This window comes from Papio anubis, chromosome 4 (assembly GCF_008728515.1).
Source record: "Papio anubis isolate 15944 chromosome 4, Panubis1.0, whole genome shotgun sequence".
In the NCBI taxonomy this organism is placed as follows: domain Eukaryota; kingdom Metazoa; phylum Chordata; class Mammalia; order Primates; family Cercopithecidae; genus Papio; species Papio anubis.
The window spans coordinates 113,493,238-113,510,325 of NC_044979.1; the positions used below are offsets into that span (position 1 = coordinate 113,493,238).

At 42.8% G+C, this 17,088-nt stretch overlaps 1 protein-coding gene across 8 annotated transcripts in view; it reads right to left on the minus strand.

The window, feature by feature from the left end:
- LOC101018167 (cytochrome c oxidase assembly factor 1 homolog) overlaps positions 1-17,088 on the minus strand; it is a 148,120-nt gene that overhangs the window by 10,796 nt on the left and 120,236 nt on the right. For 5 of the 8 annotated variants that reach the window (XM_021935840.2, XM_017956749.3, XM_003896067.5 and 2 more), the window contains exons 2-3: positions 3,296-3,348; positions 1,073-1,172 (exon numbers count right to left, since the gene is read on the minus strand). In XM_021935840.2, coding sequence (XP_021791532.1) covers positions 1,073-1,172; positions 3,296-3,310 — 115 coding nt within the window. In that variant the 5' untranslated portion in view covers positions 3,311-3,348. Of the gene's footprint in view, positions 1-1,072; positions 1,173-3,295; positions 3,349-3,433; positions 3,455-3,548; positions 3,814-13,772; positions 14,159-17,088 lie in introns of those variants that run through there. The other 3 variants (XM_021935838.2, XM_009203055.4, XM_021935839.2) reach the window with 3 other exon arrangements.

The window sequence follows — 17,088 nt, forward strand, 5'->3', positions numbered from 1 at the left end:
TGACGGACTCCCCCATAAGGCCACATAGCTGGTCAAGAGCTGGAGCCAAGATTCAACCATTCAACCCAGGCAGTCGGCTGCAGTGCCCAGGTCTCACCAACTTAGCAGCCTCCTAAGGGAGAAAGGCTGTCACACCAGAAGGCTGAACCCTGACCCAAAAATGCACCCATTCCTCTCATGTCCTGCCCCTGTCCTTTGGCAGAGGGAAGAGGAGGCCAAATTATTCAGTCTGAATCATTCCTGGGAATGCTCATCTCAAGCCCCCTCCAGACTCAGCAACTCCACCAACTCTGCAGGAAGGTGCCGAAAGGCTGCAGAGTACACTGGAGCCTGTTTGCTTGTCTGCTGGTGACACTCACATCCTGGGAAGAAGTGAAAATGTTGCAGAGTGGATGAAGAGCCAAGCTGGGTGGGGATAAAGGGGCCTTAAAAAAGTCAGTCTGGAAAAAACTGCTGCCGCTTTGCCACCAGTAGCATTAAAATGACCTTAAATGTCCTGGCTGCTGACAGTAATTGTGGCCTGTCTTTACAAATTCAAATTTGAGTGCAGTGGGGCTGGAAGCTGCATGTGTCAGGATTTTGCCATCGTGGTCTCTGCTTTTATTTTCTGCCCCTGTCAGAGTCCCTTGCTTGTGGTCCCTCCTCCATTAAATCAACAGCAGAGAATGAAAGTGCAACAAAGGGTGACAACACTGGACGCATACTCACAGCTTTCCCCACCTGTGAACCATCTGGTATTCCCCTTCCCTCTGTCCTTTCTTTATATAATCTCAGAATCTTGATGGAGCCACTGTGTGTGCACTGGACTGAAAGCCCATCATGCTTTGCTAGGCTTCTTATGCAAATGAGTCCTGGTCCTTTTATTTGTACTCGTTGCTCCTGGAAAAACTGAGATTACAGGATACAGAGGAAGCTACAGCCAATGAAATGGTGGACTAGCCTTTAAAATCACCCTCTCCTCCTTCTCTAATCTAAAGAAAGCATCTCAAGTATTTCCTCTGATGGAGGAGCAGGAGCAGGAGCAGGATTGCTAGGAGGAAGTCAGGCCGCAGGCGGCTTGCAGGATACTTACTTTGTATGAGGTAATACACAAGGGCAAAGCTCCCAGCACTGAACACACCGCCGAAAAGGACCTTTATTCCCAGAGGAACTGACTGCCTGCTTCCTGGATACTTAAAAACAAAAGATACAAATTTATTGTAGGATTCCCTGTTTTGTGCCAAGGGGATTTGCCTGGCGTGGGCCCCTCAAGGAAAGAAGCATTAAGGAAGTCAGCAAGGAGGCCAGACCGCCCTCCCTCATTTGCTTCCTTTCCAAATGCCAGGGTTGGTTCTGGAGCCAAACTGAGTGCCCTTCTGAGGGTGCCCTCTCGAGAGTGGCCCATGTCCAGGAACCATGCTGTGGGGGCCCTGCCGCCCCCAGCCGGCCCAGCACAGAGCAAGCATTCAGCCCACCATTCTGACAGACAGAGCCCAGACTGTGTGCCAAGCCCCGCGTGGCCAGGAAGCACAACCACTTTGTCTCAGGCCAACTGGTAAACAGGAAGCTTATCCTTTGTGGCAATGGCTGGTCCTTATAAGCCTGCAAATGGGCTGGAGCTGTCACTGGCTCCTTTCTTTCGTATTTTGAAAAATGCCCCACCCTTGGGATGAGGAAACCTTGGTTATGACTTTCAGGCTGAATGAACAGATGGAGGGATGCCAGCTCAGCAAATACAGCACACCACATCCATCCTGGCTTTAGCTCCTGTCCCCTGAAGGCCTGGGTGGGGCTGGGGGCAGCAGTGGACTCCCTGGAGCCAACTCTCCTCCTTCCTGGTGGCCATAACCACGCTCACAGCGGCCTGAGGCTTTCTGAAAAGTGTAAGATACCTGACCATAAAACAGTAGGACGTGGGCTACAGGAGTAGGACAGGAAAGGACAGGAGAGGGGTCACAATTCAAATGCCCACAGAGCCAAACAGGTCACATAAAAGACAGCAGACACTGCAAAGACAAGGACGTAAGGCCCAGCCAAGAAGACAGCTTCAACCTGGCTCCCGCTGACTGTGGCTGTGTGGCCCCAGTCTCAATGGATCTTTCCATTTTTCAAGAGGGGTCAGAAATCTGATTTTTTTTTTTTTAATGTGAAACTGCCTGGATTCTAAATGCTGACAACCAATTTTTTAAAATTGCTAACAAAATGCATTTGTGAATCAAATTATTTCTGTGGGTTTTCAGTTTGCTTTGACCATCAGCACATCCCAACCCTAAGTGAGATTTAGGTAAATTCCTGTCTGTCTTTGCTGACATTTCTCCAAAACGAATAGAGATTTTGGACAGACATGGAAATCCCGGTTTTAGATAAAGGAAAAAACTCCGTGTCTGTGTCCCTACTTGAAGATTTAACCTTAGATTTTAATTGTGCTCCTTTCACAAAACAAAGCCTCTGATGTGTCCTAAAGGGGTCAGAGGTAACGCAGTGCAGAAAAGTTAGGTATAATGCGAGTTCCTTTGCTGGCTGGAACACATTCTCACCATCTGCTTCTCCACCTTCCAGAACACAGAGTAACAACTAACTGTCTACCCATCATTTCTGAAAACTTGAATGTAAAGGAATCCATAGAAACCCTGTTGGAGGAAGTTCCTCAGGGAGACATTCTTTCTGAGAACTAGTAACTAAACATACCCGTGAATCAGGCTACAGGTGACCAGTTCTATACTAAAATATTTAATCCAGGTTTATGTACATAAAGGGCTTTGATCAATTTAACAAATGAAGGAGGGTGACATTTTAGATCATCTTTGTATTATCTGCTTATATGCTGTTTTGTTCAACTAAGAAAAGGCTGTTGAAACCACAAACAAATGTACAGCAACTGCTGTGAGAGTTCTAGCTAGTGCCCTATAATATGTAAGAGTATCAAAATGAGTGTAAAGTCAATTACAGTAATGTGATCTGGGAAAAGCCATTTAGTTCTCATAATGAAAATGGTCAGAGCATCTCTGAAGAATGTATTAGTCAGATCTTGCTTAATTTGAAGAGAGCTCAACAGGGTGAGGCAGCCAGACTGGGTTATGCAGACGTTCCCAGAGTGTTACAGCTTCCAACGCCAGCATGAGACACGAGAGAAAGACAAAGCCGGAAACAATGCAGAAAATGCCCCTCCCATCCCTCCTGTGAAGTTAAAGCACAAGTGAACCCTAAAGACCAGGAGAAGCCGTAACTATTCAGGGAGTGACTTTCTTCTATTGTCTAACTCAAGAATACCCTGGCACGTTTTAGTGGGGAACTTGGCCCTGGAACATTCCGTTACCTTTTGCCACATCATAGCACAACTCTCTTCAAAATCAGCAAAGGCAAGTTGTCCTGCAATTAGAAAAGATTTTACATTAAAATCATTTTTTAAAGCCCAATTCTCTCTAGTCTCATACAGCCAAGATTTATTACCAACCCAAGCTTTAGAACATGAACAAGGAGTTAAATTTAAGCTCTAAAACAAGCCTTGTCTGAGAAAGGCCCTGGTTTTTCCCCCTTCTGCCAAATTAGGAAGAAAAAACAAAGCCTACGGGTGTCCTGTCTGTGTCCTATGTACTTTTTGTTACAGCAACCAAAGACCCGGTGTGCACAAGGGAGAACCGCAGGCAGCAATTGCTTTGACCACAGCACAAACACTGGGCCAATCAGCAGGTGGCTGGACCCTCAGAAGCAAGATGCTAGCAATAAAAGCTGTACATGACAGAGTGAAAACAGCACTTCACAGTAAAAAAGAAACCATAGTACAGTAAACCCATATATGAACTTCAACAATATTGATAATACCTAACACTTTTAACAATATTGATAATACCTAATACCTTACTATTATGTGTCTTGTACTATTCTAAGCACTTTACATAATTCATTTAATTCTCACAAGCCTTCGAAGTAGGAACTATTATCATCACCCTCATTTTACAGATGAGTAAACTGAGGCACAGAGAGGTTAAGTAAAATGCCCAAAGGTGCACTAATAAGTGGTAGAATGGGGATTCAAACTCATGGAGTCTAGCTCCAGCTCTGCTCTTTCAACCACTGTGGTACACCAGCTTTAAGATATCTAATTAAAGCAATATTGAAATGTGAAAACAGTGTCTCTGAGCTAAAATATATTCTTACTGTTCAGTGTAAAAGTCCTTGGCAGGCATGCCTTTCCTGCTATTTTTCCAGACAAGGTAGATACATATTTGTACCTTCATTCCTTCTTTTGTTTAGCAAACGGTTACTGAGGGTCTGATCTGGTCAGACAGTAAGAATATAAAAACAGTATCAAGATATAAGGAATTTTCCTTAGTCCTGAAGGGATACAGACAATTAAACAAATAATGATAACATAGATCTATCACATACAACTGCACAGCTATGCACTGCACAACGCTTGCAGGGCACCATGCACATTAGAGACATCAAAGATTTCTGTCTTTATTAAGACAGTTTGCCAACAGTTGGAAGTACTATGAAGTATCCTGAAGAAGGTGCGGGTGTCTTTTTCTAATTTGCACAAAGGTGCCTTCGGGCTAGCAGCAGCCCGGTTAGTGCAACCAGATATATGCACCAAGAGAGGAAGTAACACTCAGGAAGTGGTCGACCCCGCTGCACGGAATCAGTGGAGGTTTCACAGTTTACGGAGAAGAGAAAGGTGAAAGAGTAGGAGAACAGCTTCAGATCCAGGAAATGATAAACAAAGGCAAAGTGGGCAGAAACAAGAACTGCTGAAGTGTAAAGTACAGGAGAGGAGCCACAGGAAACAGGTCCGGAAATGGAGAGGCGGCAGCATAGGGGGTGGTTACTGCTAAGAAAGACCCTCGACCCTGAGCTGTTGGACTCTGCAGATGAGGGGCTACAGAAAAATCTCTCTGGGACAGACGGGTGGGCAGATGCGGGGAGAGAAGACAATGCAGCAGTACTGCCAGAGGACAGCAAAGCCCAGAGCTAAGACCAAGGCAGCAAGTGTGCTGCAAAACGGTGGTTTCTTAAAATATTCAGGATGGGTCTTACTTATTTATTTACTTATTTTTATACTTGCTCATTCCAAAAAGGATGATGGAGCTAACAAAGATACATACTTTAGAAGAGAAGAAAACAGATATATGAGGAAATGAAGATAAATGAAAAATAATATTCAGAAAAGAAATGGGGCTGAAATAAAATTAGAGCACAATAGGACATACTGTCATTCACTAGGCATTTCCTCAAGGTGCCACATATTTGACACGGCTTCCTATCTGCTCAGCAGACAGGGAAGCTTGAGGAGCTACAAGATCCAGAGTGTCCGTGGGGAAAGGCAAATCAACCACTGAGTCAGAAGACAACAGCTGCTAAGAATACATGAAGCCTCAGAAAGCCCTCGCCAAGACTCAGAGATTCTCTCAAGTGACTGGTGTTGCAAACATCCTGAGAATTAAAAACAAGATCACAAAAATAAAAAGTTCCCAACTACCAAATGACTATGTTTTATAACATCCAACTATGAAAGCCACATTCATACTCCCCCACCACCAAAAAAACAAAACAAAAAAAACAGAAGAATTATTTTACAAGCAGTCAAAAGAGTGAGGACTCAAGAGTGCTTAGGCAGTGAGGATCAACCAAGTCTCCCCAGAGCCCTTCCACGTCAAAGAAGGGGTTGGGGTGCGAGTGGTGGGCAGGAAATGGCTTCAGGAGTGAGTCGGGGGTAGCAAGAGCTCCTTTTCAACCAGTTTCAGTTTACCTGCCCCTTCAGCCACCTTTTGAATAGTGTTAAGTATTCCCCGACCTCACAAAAAAACAAAATTTCAAAAAGGCACTGTAGAGGAATAGAGATGGATTTCAGGCTAACTGCAGGAATGTTACCTCTTAGAACTAGTCTTCTAGTAAGAGGCGAAAATTTTAAAATGTGATGTGCCATTCTCTGCAATAAACTCAAGTTCAACCAGTCTACTATGTTGCCAAATAAGGGCAGATTTATTTGCTTAACAGTTGGCCAAAAGGCAAGGGTTGCATCTGTATTGGAAATCAAGGAACTTGTTAGCCACAGGAAGGTGGCACAAAGCACTGGCCAGGGTCTCTCAGGAAAGCAGTCTTAGCTCTGCTCTGATACACAAAGGGGTGACTTTGGCCTCCAAAGGCAAATAGTTTATAAACCTTTTCCAAAGTACTAAACCCTTTCTAGAGCCAAAGAACAGTCTGCTAAACAGATGCGGCAGACGCTGAAGCTGGCACAGGCTGGAGGATCCTGTCAGCCTCCCTTCAGCTGGGACCAGAGGAAGCATCACCAGGGGGGTCAACAGAACAGCCAGGGAGTTCAAGCCATAGACAGGATCCCACAAGGGAAGGGTGGAAGCAGGCAGGTGGTGCAACTTCAAGCTGGGAAGCACACCAGAATCACAGGAAGCGCTTAAAAAAAAAAAAAGGCCAGGTGCGGTGGCTCATGCCTGTAATCCCCACCTTTCAGGAGGCCAAGGCAGGAAGATCACTTGAGCCCAGGAGTTCAAGACCAGCCTGGGTAACACGGCGGAACCCAATCTTTACAAAAAATACAAAAATTAGTCAGGTGTAGTGGCGTGCACCTGTGGTCCCAGCTACTCAGGAGGCTGAGGCAGGAGGATGGCTTGAGCCCAGGAGGTGGAGGTCGCCATGAGCCGAGACCATGCCACTGCACTCCAGCCTGGATGACAAAGCAAGACCCTGTTTCAAAACAAACAAGGCAGATGTCCAGGCCACATACAGACCAATTAAAATAGAATCGGCAAGGGCAAGACCCAGGCAATGGTGGTTTTTAACCTTCTCAAGTAATCGCAATATGCAGCCAGGCTTGGGAACCAGTGGTATACTGGAAACAAAGCACATAAAGCAGCATTACAGGTAGCTGAAGCAGGAGCAGGGTCAAAAGCCCGGCTATGAACACAGGCCATGTGACATTCCCAGCAGGCCTATTAACACCCAGAGTCCTCTAAAGCAGCGTTTTGCCAAGCATAACCTATTCACTTCACCTCTGTTCCTCTGGGTAACATGGCTGGCCTGGCTAGTCCTACCACTGGGTAACTACTATGGGCCAGGCACCATGCAGGATGTTTTATATGCACTACTCCTATTTCTTAAAACAATCATAAAAGGTAGATATTATTTTTGCCTTTCTGAACTAAAAAAAAAGCCTTAAGAAAGGTTCTGAAACTTGCTTATGGTCATGCAGCTACTCCCTGTCAGAACTATTACATGCATCTGACTCCAGAGGCCATGGTTTCTCCACTGAGCCAAGACCATGGATTTCAGAACAATCAGCTTTTCACACAGGTAGGATGTGCTGTCCAAAAGCCATTTCCATCTGCCAGAAGCAAATCACTGCTACACTGGGAAAGTTTTAATCAATGTATCTCCAAGTTATAATTTAAGGGAACAAGGTAAAACAAAGAGATACAAAATCACTTAGCGACTACTGGGAGGAAATGGAAAGATCGTTCCTCCCTATTGTTGAATGGGCACGGCTCATTGCTACTGTCACCCCGCGGATTACATATCGTTCAGCCTTTAAAAATCGAAAAATTGTCAAGGGCCACAGTGGAGGGGGTTGGGGGAGGCGGCAGAAAGATAGTACAGAGAATTATGCTTAAGACAATAGAAATAAAAAAAGTAACGCAATATAAATTGAAATGAAAAAGAGTAAGAAACAAAACCCAAAAGGCCGAAAATAAAGATTAAAAATTTGGCATTTAAGAAAAAGAAGTATGAATGGCAAAAACAAAATAAAAGAAGATTAAACTTTTTTGAAGAATGAAATGTCTCAAATGTAAGGTAAGGGAGACAAAAGGATAGTACCAAAAAACATGATAAAAGCATGCGAGTAAACATGATAAAAGTTTTTTTTTTAAGTAAAAGACTATGAAATTAAGCATTTTAAAAATTAAGCATACAAATGTTAGCGCTGACTTTTTAACTTCATTTTGGCTCTGAAATCATGGAATAACGTGAATGCTTGTAGAGGAAAGACTTCCTGTAACCTTTTATTCTTAATCACGAGGCAAGCCCCCTTTGTTGAGCTGAGCTAAGGATGTTAATAAAAGGCTGTCCAATACCTTTCTACAGGTTGGCGCAAAACTAATTGCGGTTTTCACCATTGAAAGTACTGGCGAAAACCACAATTACTTTTGTGCCAACCTAATATCAGAGATGTCTGTTACTCATCCCATGGAAACCAAGACTGCCTGGAGAGAGGGTCCCTGTGCCAATGGGATTAACAATTTTTTTAAAGATTAATAAACTATAAGATGAAGGAAGATGCCATTTAGTTTAAGAGGGCATCAAGCTACCATTTCCTGATATGACTTCACAAATTCCACTTAAAATACCTATAAAGATACACACAAGACAAGACAGAAAGTAGGGCCTGCTTGGAACCATAACAAGTTGCAAAAGTCTAAGGAAATTTCCACTAACCACCAATGTAAGTGGAGAGAGAAAGAGAAACATGTCCATGGACAAATGAACCCTGGCACAGCTGGCCAGAAAGTCTGTGGGGAAACAGTTTGGCCCTTCACCTCTCTCCACACCCAGCTCAAAGTTTCTCAGTTTGTAGCAATCAGGAAACAGGCTGGCCAGGCCCAAACTTGGTATGAATCCTGCTTCCAGAGATAGCCATTGTCATTTCCCCACCCCACTCTGTTTCTATACCCATTCAGAGACTACAATCCTAAGTAAACCCAGCAGTAAGGAGACGCAGGACTGGCAGCAGTGCAATAACAAACTCACTCTAAGAAATAAAAGAATATGGAGAAAAAATACCGCTTTGGGTACTCAATTGGTTGTAGAAAGACTGCCTATAAGAACCACATGTGATGGAAAAAAAGGACACTACACACTAAAGAAGGAAAGGGAAGAAACTCAAATAAGGAGTGATTTCAAGGAAACCCACAAACTAGAATTAACATAGCAAAAAGCCAAATTCATAATGAAATCATATTCAGGAAGTTACTGAAAAAAATCTAAATGTATAATGAAAGAACAAGAATATAAAAATGAAGAGCAAGAAAATGGCAAGTGGAGATTTAGAAACTAAGATCTATTCAATAGATCATTGCTTCTGGTGTTAAATAACTAGAGTAAATGGAAGATGAGATAAAACAAAAATGATACTGAAAGAAAACCTGGGCCGGGCGCGGTGGCTCAAGCCTGTAATCCCAGCACTTTGGGAGGCCGAGACGGGCGGATCACGAGGTCAGGAGATCGAGACCATCCTGGCTAACACACTGAAACTCCGTCTCTACTAAAAAATACAAAAAACTAGCCAGGCGAGGTGGCGGGCGCCTGTAGTCCCAGCTACTCGGGAGGCTGAGGCAGGAGAATGGCGTAAACCCAGGAGGCGGCAATATCATTAAAATGACCACACTGTCCAAAGCAATTTACAGATTCAAGGCTAGTCCTGTCGAACTACCAATGACATTCTTTATAGAACTAGAAAAAGCTATTTTAAAATTCATATGGGGGCCGGGCGCGGTGGCTCAAGCCTGTAATCCCAGCACTTTGGGAGGCCGAGACGGGCAGATCACGAGGTCAGGAGATCGAGACCATCCCGGCTCACACAGTGAAACCCCGTCTCTACTAAAAAATACAAAAAACTAGCCAGGCGAGGTGGCGGGCGCCTGTAGTCCCAGCTACTCGGGAGGCTGAGGCAGGAGAATGGCGTAAACCTAGGAGGCGGAAGCTTGCAGTGAGCCGAGATCGCGCCACTGCACTCCAGCCTGGGCGACAGAGCAAGACTCCGTCTCAAAAAAAAAAAAAAAAGAAAACCTGAAAAAAGACAAAAATGTAGAGCATGTTCCAGTTCCATTCACCAACACCTCCAGGTAAAATTTTACATACCATTTTCCCAAAAGGTATACCAACAAATGATGACATATTGGAGTAGCCTTAGGTTTCTCTGTAACTACAAATTCCTGAGAATAAAGGGCCAACCAAACTGTGTGAAGAGGAAGACATTATAAATTTGGAACAAACTCAAGATACTATATAATCTATACAGACATCCTGAAAACATTATTTGAAAACATATTGTAACTTACTGGGAAAAAAGGCAAATTCCTTAAAAATAATAGCATATTAGGACTAGCAGCATGAACTGAGACCAATTAAATTAGTTTAATTCAAATAATTATTGTTTACTTATAAAATGAACAGAAACATCTAGTGCTTTTTTATTTTACTTTTTATTATTTTAATTATTTTTAGTATTTTAGACAGAATTTCACTAGGTTGCCCAGGCTGGTCTTCAATTCCTGGCCTCCAGTAATCCTCCTGCCAAGTACTAGTACTTTTTTTAAAAAGACATACAATATTTAAATTTACAATACAGCCTAAAATTCCAGATATTGCCGGGCGTGGTGGCTCATGCCTCTAATCCCAGCACTTTGGGAGGCCGAGGCGGGCAGATCACTTAAGGTCAGGAGTTCGAGACCAGCCTGGCCAACATGGTGAAACCCCCATCTCTACTAAAAATATAACATCAGCTGGGCATGGTGGCAGGCGCCTGGAATCCCAGTTACTCAGGAGGCTGAGGCAGAAGAATCATTTGAATCCTGGAGTCAGAGTTTGCAGTGAGCTGAGATTGCGCCACTGCACTCTAGCCTCAGAGAAAGAGTGAGATTCCATCTCAAAAAAAATAAAAAACTCCAGAATTAACACATAAAATGTAGGTAAAGACAGCCCCAGTGAACCACACCTCCTGATATTTATATCTTCCCCCAATTAATCCGACTGGCCATATGACTTGCTTCAACCAACAGGAGGAGGCAGAATTGATGCTGGAACAGTTCCATATCTCCACTTTAAGGAGGCCTGGCAGTTTGCACTTTGGCACTCTTGGGAAGCCTAAGCCACTATATAAGAATTATGGTTATCCTGCTGGTGGGGTCCTTGCAACATAAAAAGACCATGTAAGAAGCCACTTTGTGAGGAAGAGGCCTAAGATGGGTGGCAGGGAGATGCCCCACTGTTCCAATATTCCAGCTGAACCCAGTCATCCCTACCAAGGCACCAGCCATATGAATGAGCTGTCATGGACATTCTAGTTTAAGTGGGCTACCAGATGACTGCAGTACCAGCAGAACATCCATGGGGCAAAAGAACCATCAGCTGATCCAAGTCAACCTACAGAATCATGAAAGGTAATAAAATTATTTTAGTTATAAGCTACTACATTTTGACATGATTTGTTATGCAGCAATTGAAAATGAAAATGCCTTTTACAATATCTTCTGAAAGGATTTTTAAAAACCTCTTTCAAATATGTTACTTTTTAGAGCAGCAATTTAAAAAGCAAAGGAAGACTTAAAAATAGAAGACTTGGAACATTCAAACAAACAAGAGGAGGGTAGAAATATTCAAAGAGTTGAATTTAAGACAAAAAGTAGGCTAGGCATGGTTGGCTCATGCCTGTAATCCCAGCACTTTGGGAGGCCAAGGCAGGCAGATCACGAGGTCAAGAGATCGAGACCATCCTGGCCAGCATGGTGAAACCTGTCTCTACTAAAAATATAAAAATTGGCTGGGCATGGTGGCGCAGCCCTAGTCCCAGCTATTCGGGAGGCTGAGGCAGGAGAATCGCTTGAACCCAAGAGGCGGAGGTTTGCATGAGCCAAGATCGCGCTACTGCACTCCAGCATGGTAACAGAGCGAGACTCCATCTCAAAAAAAAAAAAAAAAGGCAAAAAGTATTTGAGACAAAGATTAACAATAATATAGTAGTTATAAACATAACATAGCAAATATCATTATACCAAAATAGATAAAGCCAAAAACTACCACAAATATTTAAAAAAAGAAAAGAAAAAGAACAGAACAGAACTAGAGAGGGAGACCACAGATCGCTTTCCAGCTTTAACAAATCCAGCTAACAAAAAAGCAGTCAAGGCTGGGCACAGTGGCTCACGCCTGTAATCCCAGCACTTTGGGAGTGCGAAGCAAGAGGATTCTTTGAGCCCAGGAGTTCAAGACCAGCCTGGGCAACACAGGGAGACCCTATCTCAAAAAGAAATAAAATGAAATATAAAATAAAAATAAAATAAACCAGTCAAGAACAGAAAATTTGAGTAATATAGTTTTTACCTTGCAAGGTACAACATGTGTGTATGTGTTATCTGTGGCGATATATGTGTAAATACCGAGACCTTCCAGTGCCTAGTAGGTAGCTCCCATCCCATAAAGCTTTGTGGGACTGACATAAACCATCCCGTTTTCACTGCCCAGTCCTGTGACTACTTCCTGGAAAGTAAATCTGAACCGCTCTGGAGAGGGCAAAGCAAGTGTACAGATTAGCAATTATATATCTTAAATCAACTTCATCTGAACCACAGTGGAAATTTCTCTCATACTACTGCAAGTGGCTAACCATTATCCCTAATTTTGAAAATTACAGTAAAAATTTGAAATTTAAGTTTTAAATTAGAAGACGGAAGAAGTCAAATCAGTTTGATGCCATTTTCAATGAGAATAAAACAAACTGAAAATGTTGACAGTTGTTATCCATTCATTCAATCAACAAATATTTGCCAACTGCATACAAAACCAGGAAATAAAAAAGAGAACAAAACAGGTCATTTGTGGATGTTACCCTGTGCTGTAGTGTGAGGAGACAAACAGTAAACAAGTAAGATCACTTCAGTTAGTAATAAGTACTTAAAAAAAAGAAAACAGGGTGTTAAGAGAATAAGAAGAAAAGCCACAGACTGGGAGAAAATATTTACTAAAGACATCTGATAAAAGAATTGTTACCCAAAATATGCAAAGAACTTGTAAAATTCAACAATAAGAAAATGAACAACTTAATTTAAAAACTGGGCAAAAAAGCTAAACAAACATCTCACCACAGATATACAGAAGGCAAATAAGCATATGAAAAATGCTCAACATTATATGTTTATTAGGAAATTGCAAATTAAAACAAGAGGCAGAGGCTGCAGTGAGCCAAGATCGTGCCACTGTACTTCAGCCTGAGCGACAAAGTGAGTGTGACTCTGTGTCAAAAAATAAAAATTAAAATAAAAAAATAAAGTCTATTTTATTTATTTATTTTTTAAAAGTTACCACTGAAGGCCAGTCGCAGTGGCTCACGCCTGTAATTCCAGCACTTTGGGAGGCCGAGGCGGGTGGATCACGAGGTTGGGAGATCAAGACTATCTTGGCTAACACGGTGAAACCCTGTCTCCACTAAAAATACAAAAAATTAGCTGAGCATGGTGGTGGGCAGCTGTAATCCCAGGTACTCGGGAGGCTGAGGCAGGAGAATGGCGTGAACATGGGAGGCAGAGCTTGCAGTGAGCCAAGATCGCACCACTGCACTCCAGCCTGGGTGACAGAACTAGACTCGGTCTCAAAAAAAAAAAAAAAAAGGTTACCGCTGAAAAGTAATTAGCTCAAAGATGTGATAAAATGTCATCTGAGAATAAATCAAACCTCTTGAAACTAAGATATAGCATAAACACCTGATAAAACATATGCTAATGTTCACAATGAATTATAAAATCCAAATACTGAATGAAATCGAATTGTTTTCTAAACTGCACTTTCTTAAGACCAAATAACATAGTAAGGGTTGTTCTCCCTCTAAAATCTGCTCTAACTTCACTCCTACCTCTCGCCAGTGCTATCAAAACCTTGAAATATTCAAGTGGGAAATGCCATGTGAAGACTCTCTCAAAAATAAGCAAACAAATAAATCACATGGCATATACTAGAATATGAAAGGGAGAAGGCGCAATTTTAACTGTGGCAGTGAAGAACGGCACCTCTGCCAAGGTGACATTTAAGTTGAAACTGGAGGGATCATTTGAAAACCAGGGGAAGGGCATGCCAAACACGCCAAGGCCCTGGGGCAGCCACAGCCTCCGTATCTTCAAGAAGCCGAAAGCAGGCCGTGAATGAGGTGTGGAAGAGGAGGCCAGTCAAGAGGGCAGGGTCTTCATCGTGCAGGTTTTGCAGGTATGGTAGGGAGTCTGGATTTTACTCAAAGTGTAATGAGAAGATGCTGAGGGTTTCAATCAGGCAATGACACAGTATGACTTGTTTTTCGTTTAAGATTTCTCTAGAAAGGACAAGAATGGAAGGAGGGAGTCCAATTAAAAGGTTCCATGGCAGAGCTGGTGGTGGCTTGGACTAGCTGGTAGTAGCAGACCTGCAAAGAAGTAAATACACTTGAGATATGAAGCAGAATTAACAGGACGTGTTGACAAAATTATTAACAGAAACTGGGGAAAGGGTGAAGGACAAGGCGCATAGCAGAGTGATTTCTGAATTTATCAATATTATCCTTAAACCTCCTTAAAAAAATTTAAGCATTCAAAACTACCATGCAGTTGGAACTTAGTAATGATAAAGGGTCTTGGTGGAAAGTTTTAAACAGAAAACCATGATTTCCAAATCATTAGTCATGACATCTCATCTGCTGGAACATATACATTTCAAGGCCATTCTCTTGTAGATTTTAAACCACAGCAAGAAGGTATTCAGTACTTTCTAGCATAAAAACTTCATAGAATGGACTCTGATTCATAACCATTTTGCAAATGAGTATGAGTAGGGCAAACCCTATTAAACATTTACTTCAGCATTCCTATTAAGAGCCTCCATTTTAGAAAAAGAAAGCATTTAAAAAATAAAACAATTTGGTATCAGTGACTACAAAAGGTATCTGGGAGGTTTGCAGTTGACTCTTCCCTCCCTAGAGCCCTCCCTTTATTCTCACAGACTCACATGTTTGCCTTCTACTTCTCTGGACAGTCCTCTCCCCTCCCCTGCCTGTTTTAAATAGTCCCTCATTCTACGTTAGGGGCTGAATTGTGTCCTCCTAAAATTCATATGTTGAAGCCCTAATCCCCAGGTCCTCAGAACATCACAGTATTAGGAAAAAAGGTCTTTAAAAAGGTAATTAAATTAATATGAGATTTTTCAGGGTGCATCTTAATCCAGTAAGAAATCTGGACTCAGACACACACACGCAAAGAGAAAAGACTACATGAGGACAAAAGGAGAGGGTGGCATCTACAAGCCAAGGCAAGACGCCTCAGAAGAAACCAAACCTGGTGACACCTGCATCTTCAACTTCTACCTCCAGACCTGTGAGAAAATATATTCCTGTCATTTAAACATTTAAACCACCCAGTCTGTGCTATTTTGTTAATGACGAACCTAGCAAATTGATCTACTCTATATGCCCTTTCCTGCTCCCTGAACTCAAGAACATCTCATTCAAGGGCATGAATCTAGGTCTACTAAAATAATTCCCACATCTCTATCTCCAGGCCAGGTGTCCCTTCTGCACTTGAAATTCCTAGTAAATACTTCCATAAGTCCCCAGGTGAGCTCCTGCCTTGACCCTCCTCCACTCCACACCAGCTCTCCCCTTCCTGCATTCCCTACTTGGTGAATGGAACCAACCCAGGTGCCTAAATCAGATAGATACCTGGGAGTCATCCTCACAAAAACAAAAGTAGCTTCCATATGTTTACTCAACATGCAAGAGCTTTGCATGTATCTTATCAAATCTTCTTAAGGGTCTTATAAAGCAGGAATTACTCTCCCTATTTTATAGGTGAAGAAGCTGAGATTTGGGTTAATTGTCCAGAGCCATTCCTTTAAGAAGTGACAGAGTCAGGATTTGAGCCCAGGTCTGCCTGACTCCAGGGCATATGCCCCTAACCTAAATTACCCCCAATCTAATCAAGCCCCCTCAAACCCATCCAATCTGTTTCCTAAATATCTTTTGATGTTTTCCACCTCATCTTTATCCCCCAAATGCCCTAATTTGGCCCCCAGTATCTCTTTCAACCAAGGGGTTACCAAGACTGCTCTGCCTTTGTCCTCATTCCTCTCTAGTCTAGACTCCTTCTAATACAGAAAACTGATTGTATCACATTCTTCAATGGCTCCCCATCCTATTCAGAATAAAATCTAAGCTTCTTTGCATTACATGGCCCTACTGCCCAGTTTCCTCACCACATTCTTAAACCCAACCACGCTCCTGAGTTACACTGAGCAGAACATGGTAAGTGCCACAGGCCCTGGTACTTCCTGTCCACCCTGGCAACCCTAACCACCCTTTAAGTCTCAGCTCAAATGCTAATTATAATGTTAGAAGAGATCCTTGGCTTACCAAGGCAAACTTAATTTTTCTTTCATCTACACTTTCACAATAGTTACTTTAGTATGCTATGGGTGTTAAATTATCTAATTCTCAACAGACATTTAACTATTTTAAGGCTAGGATTGGGTTTTCCATTTTGGAATGCCTCATATCTAACACATAGAATAGGAGCTCAACAAAATGTTTGTGGCATTAATCTAACAGGATGTTACTAGATTTGTGGTAGGTGAAGAGTGGGATTCTACTAAGAAACAGACCTTTCCAGCTCAGGCAGAGTGGTTCACGCCTGTAATCCCAGCACTTTGGGAGGCCGAGGCAGGCAGATCACAAGGTCAGGAGATCGAGACCATCCTGGCTAACACGGTGAAACCCCGTCTCTATCAAAAATACAAAAAATCATCCAGGCGTGGTGGTGGGCGCCTGTAGTCCCAGCTACTCGGAAAGCTGAGGCAGGAGAATGGGGTGAACCTGGGAGGCGGAGCTTGCAGTGTGAGCTGAGATTGCGCCACTGCACTCCAGCCTGGGCGACAGAGCAAGACTCCGTCTCAAAAAAAAAAAAAAAAATTACCACTTGCCAAGTTTTGGTGTGGTATCAAAGAAGATCTACAATTATGTGAAAAGACTATTAACATGAAAAAACTATGAACATGCTCCTCCGTTTTCCAACTACGCATCTATTTGAGGACAGATTATTTTCACATTTCTTTTTTTGTTTTGAGACAGAGTCTCACTGTGTCGCCCAGGCTGGAGTGCAGTGGCGTGATCTTGGCTCACTGCAACCTCTGCCTCTCGGGTTAAAGCAACTTTCCTGCCTCAGCCTCCCAAATAGCTGGGACTACAGGCACCTGACACCACAACCAGCTAAATTTTTTTGTATTTTTAGTAGAGACGGGGTTTCACTATGTTGGCCAGCTGGTCTTGAACTCCTGACCTCGTGATCCACCCACCTCAGTCTCCCAAAG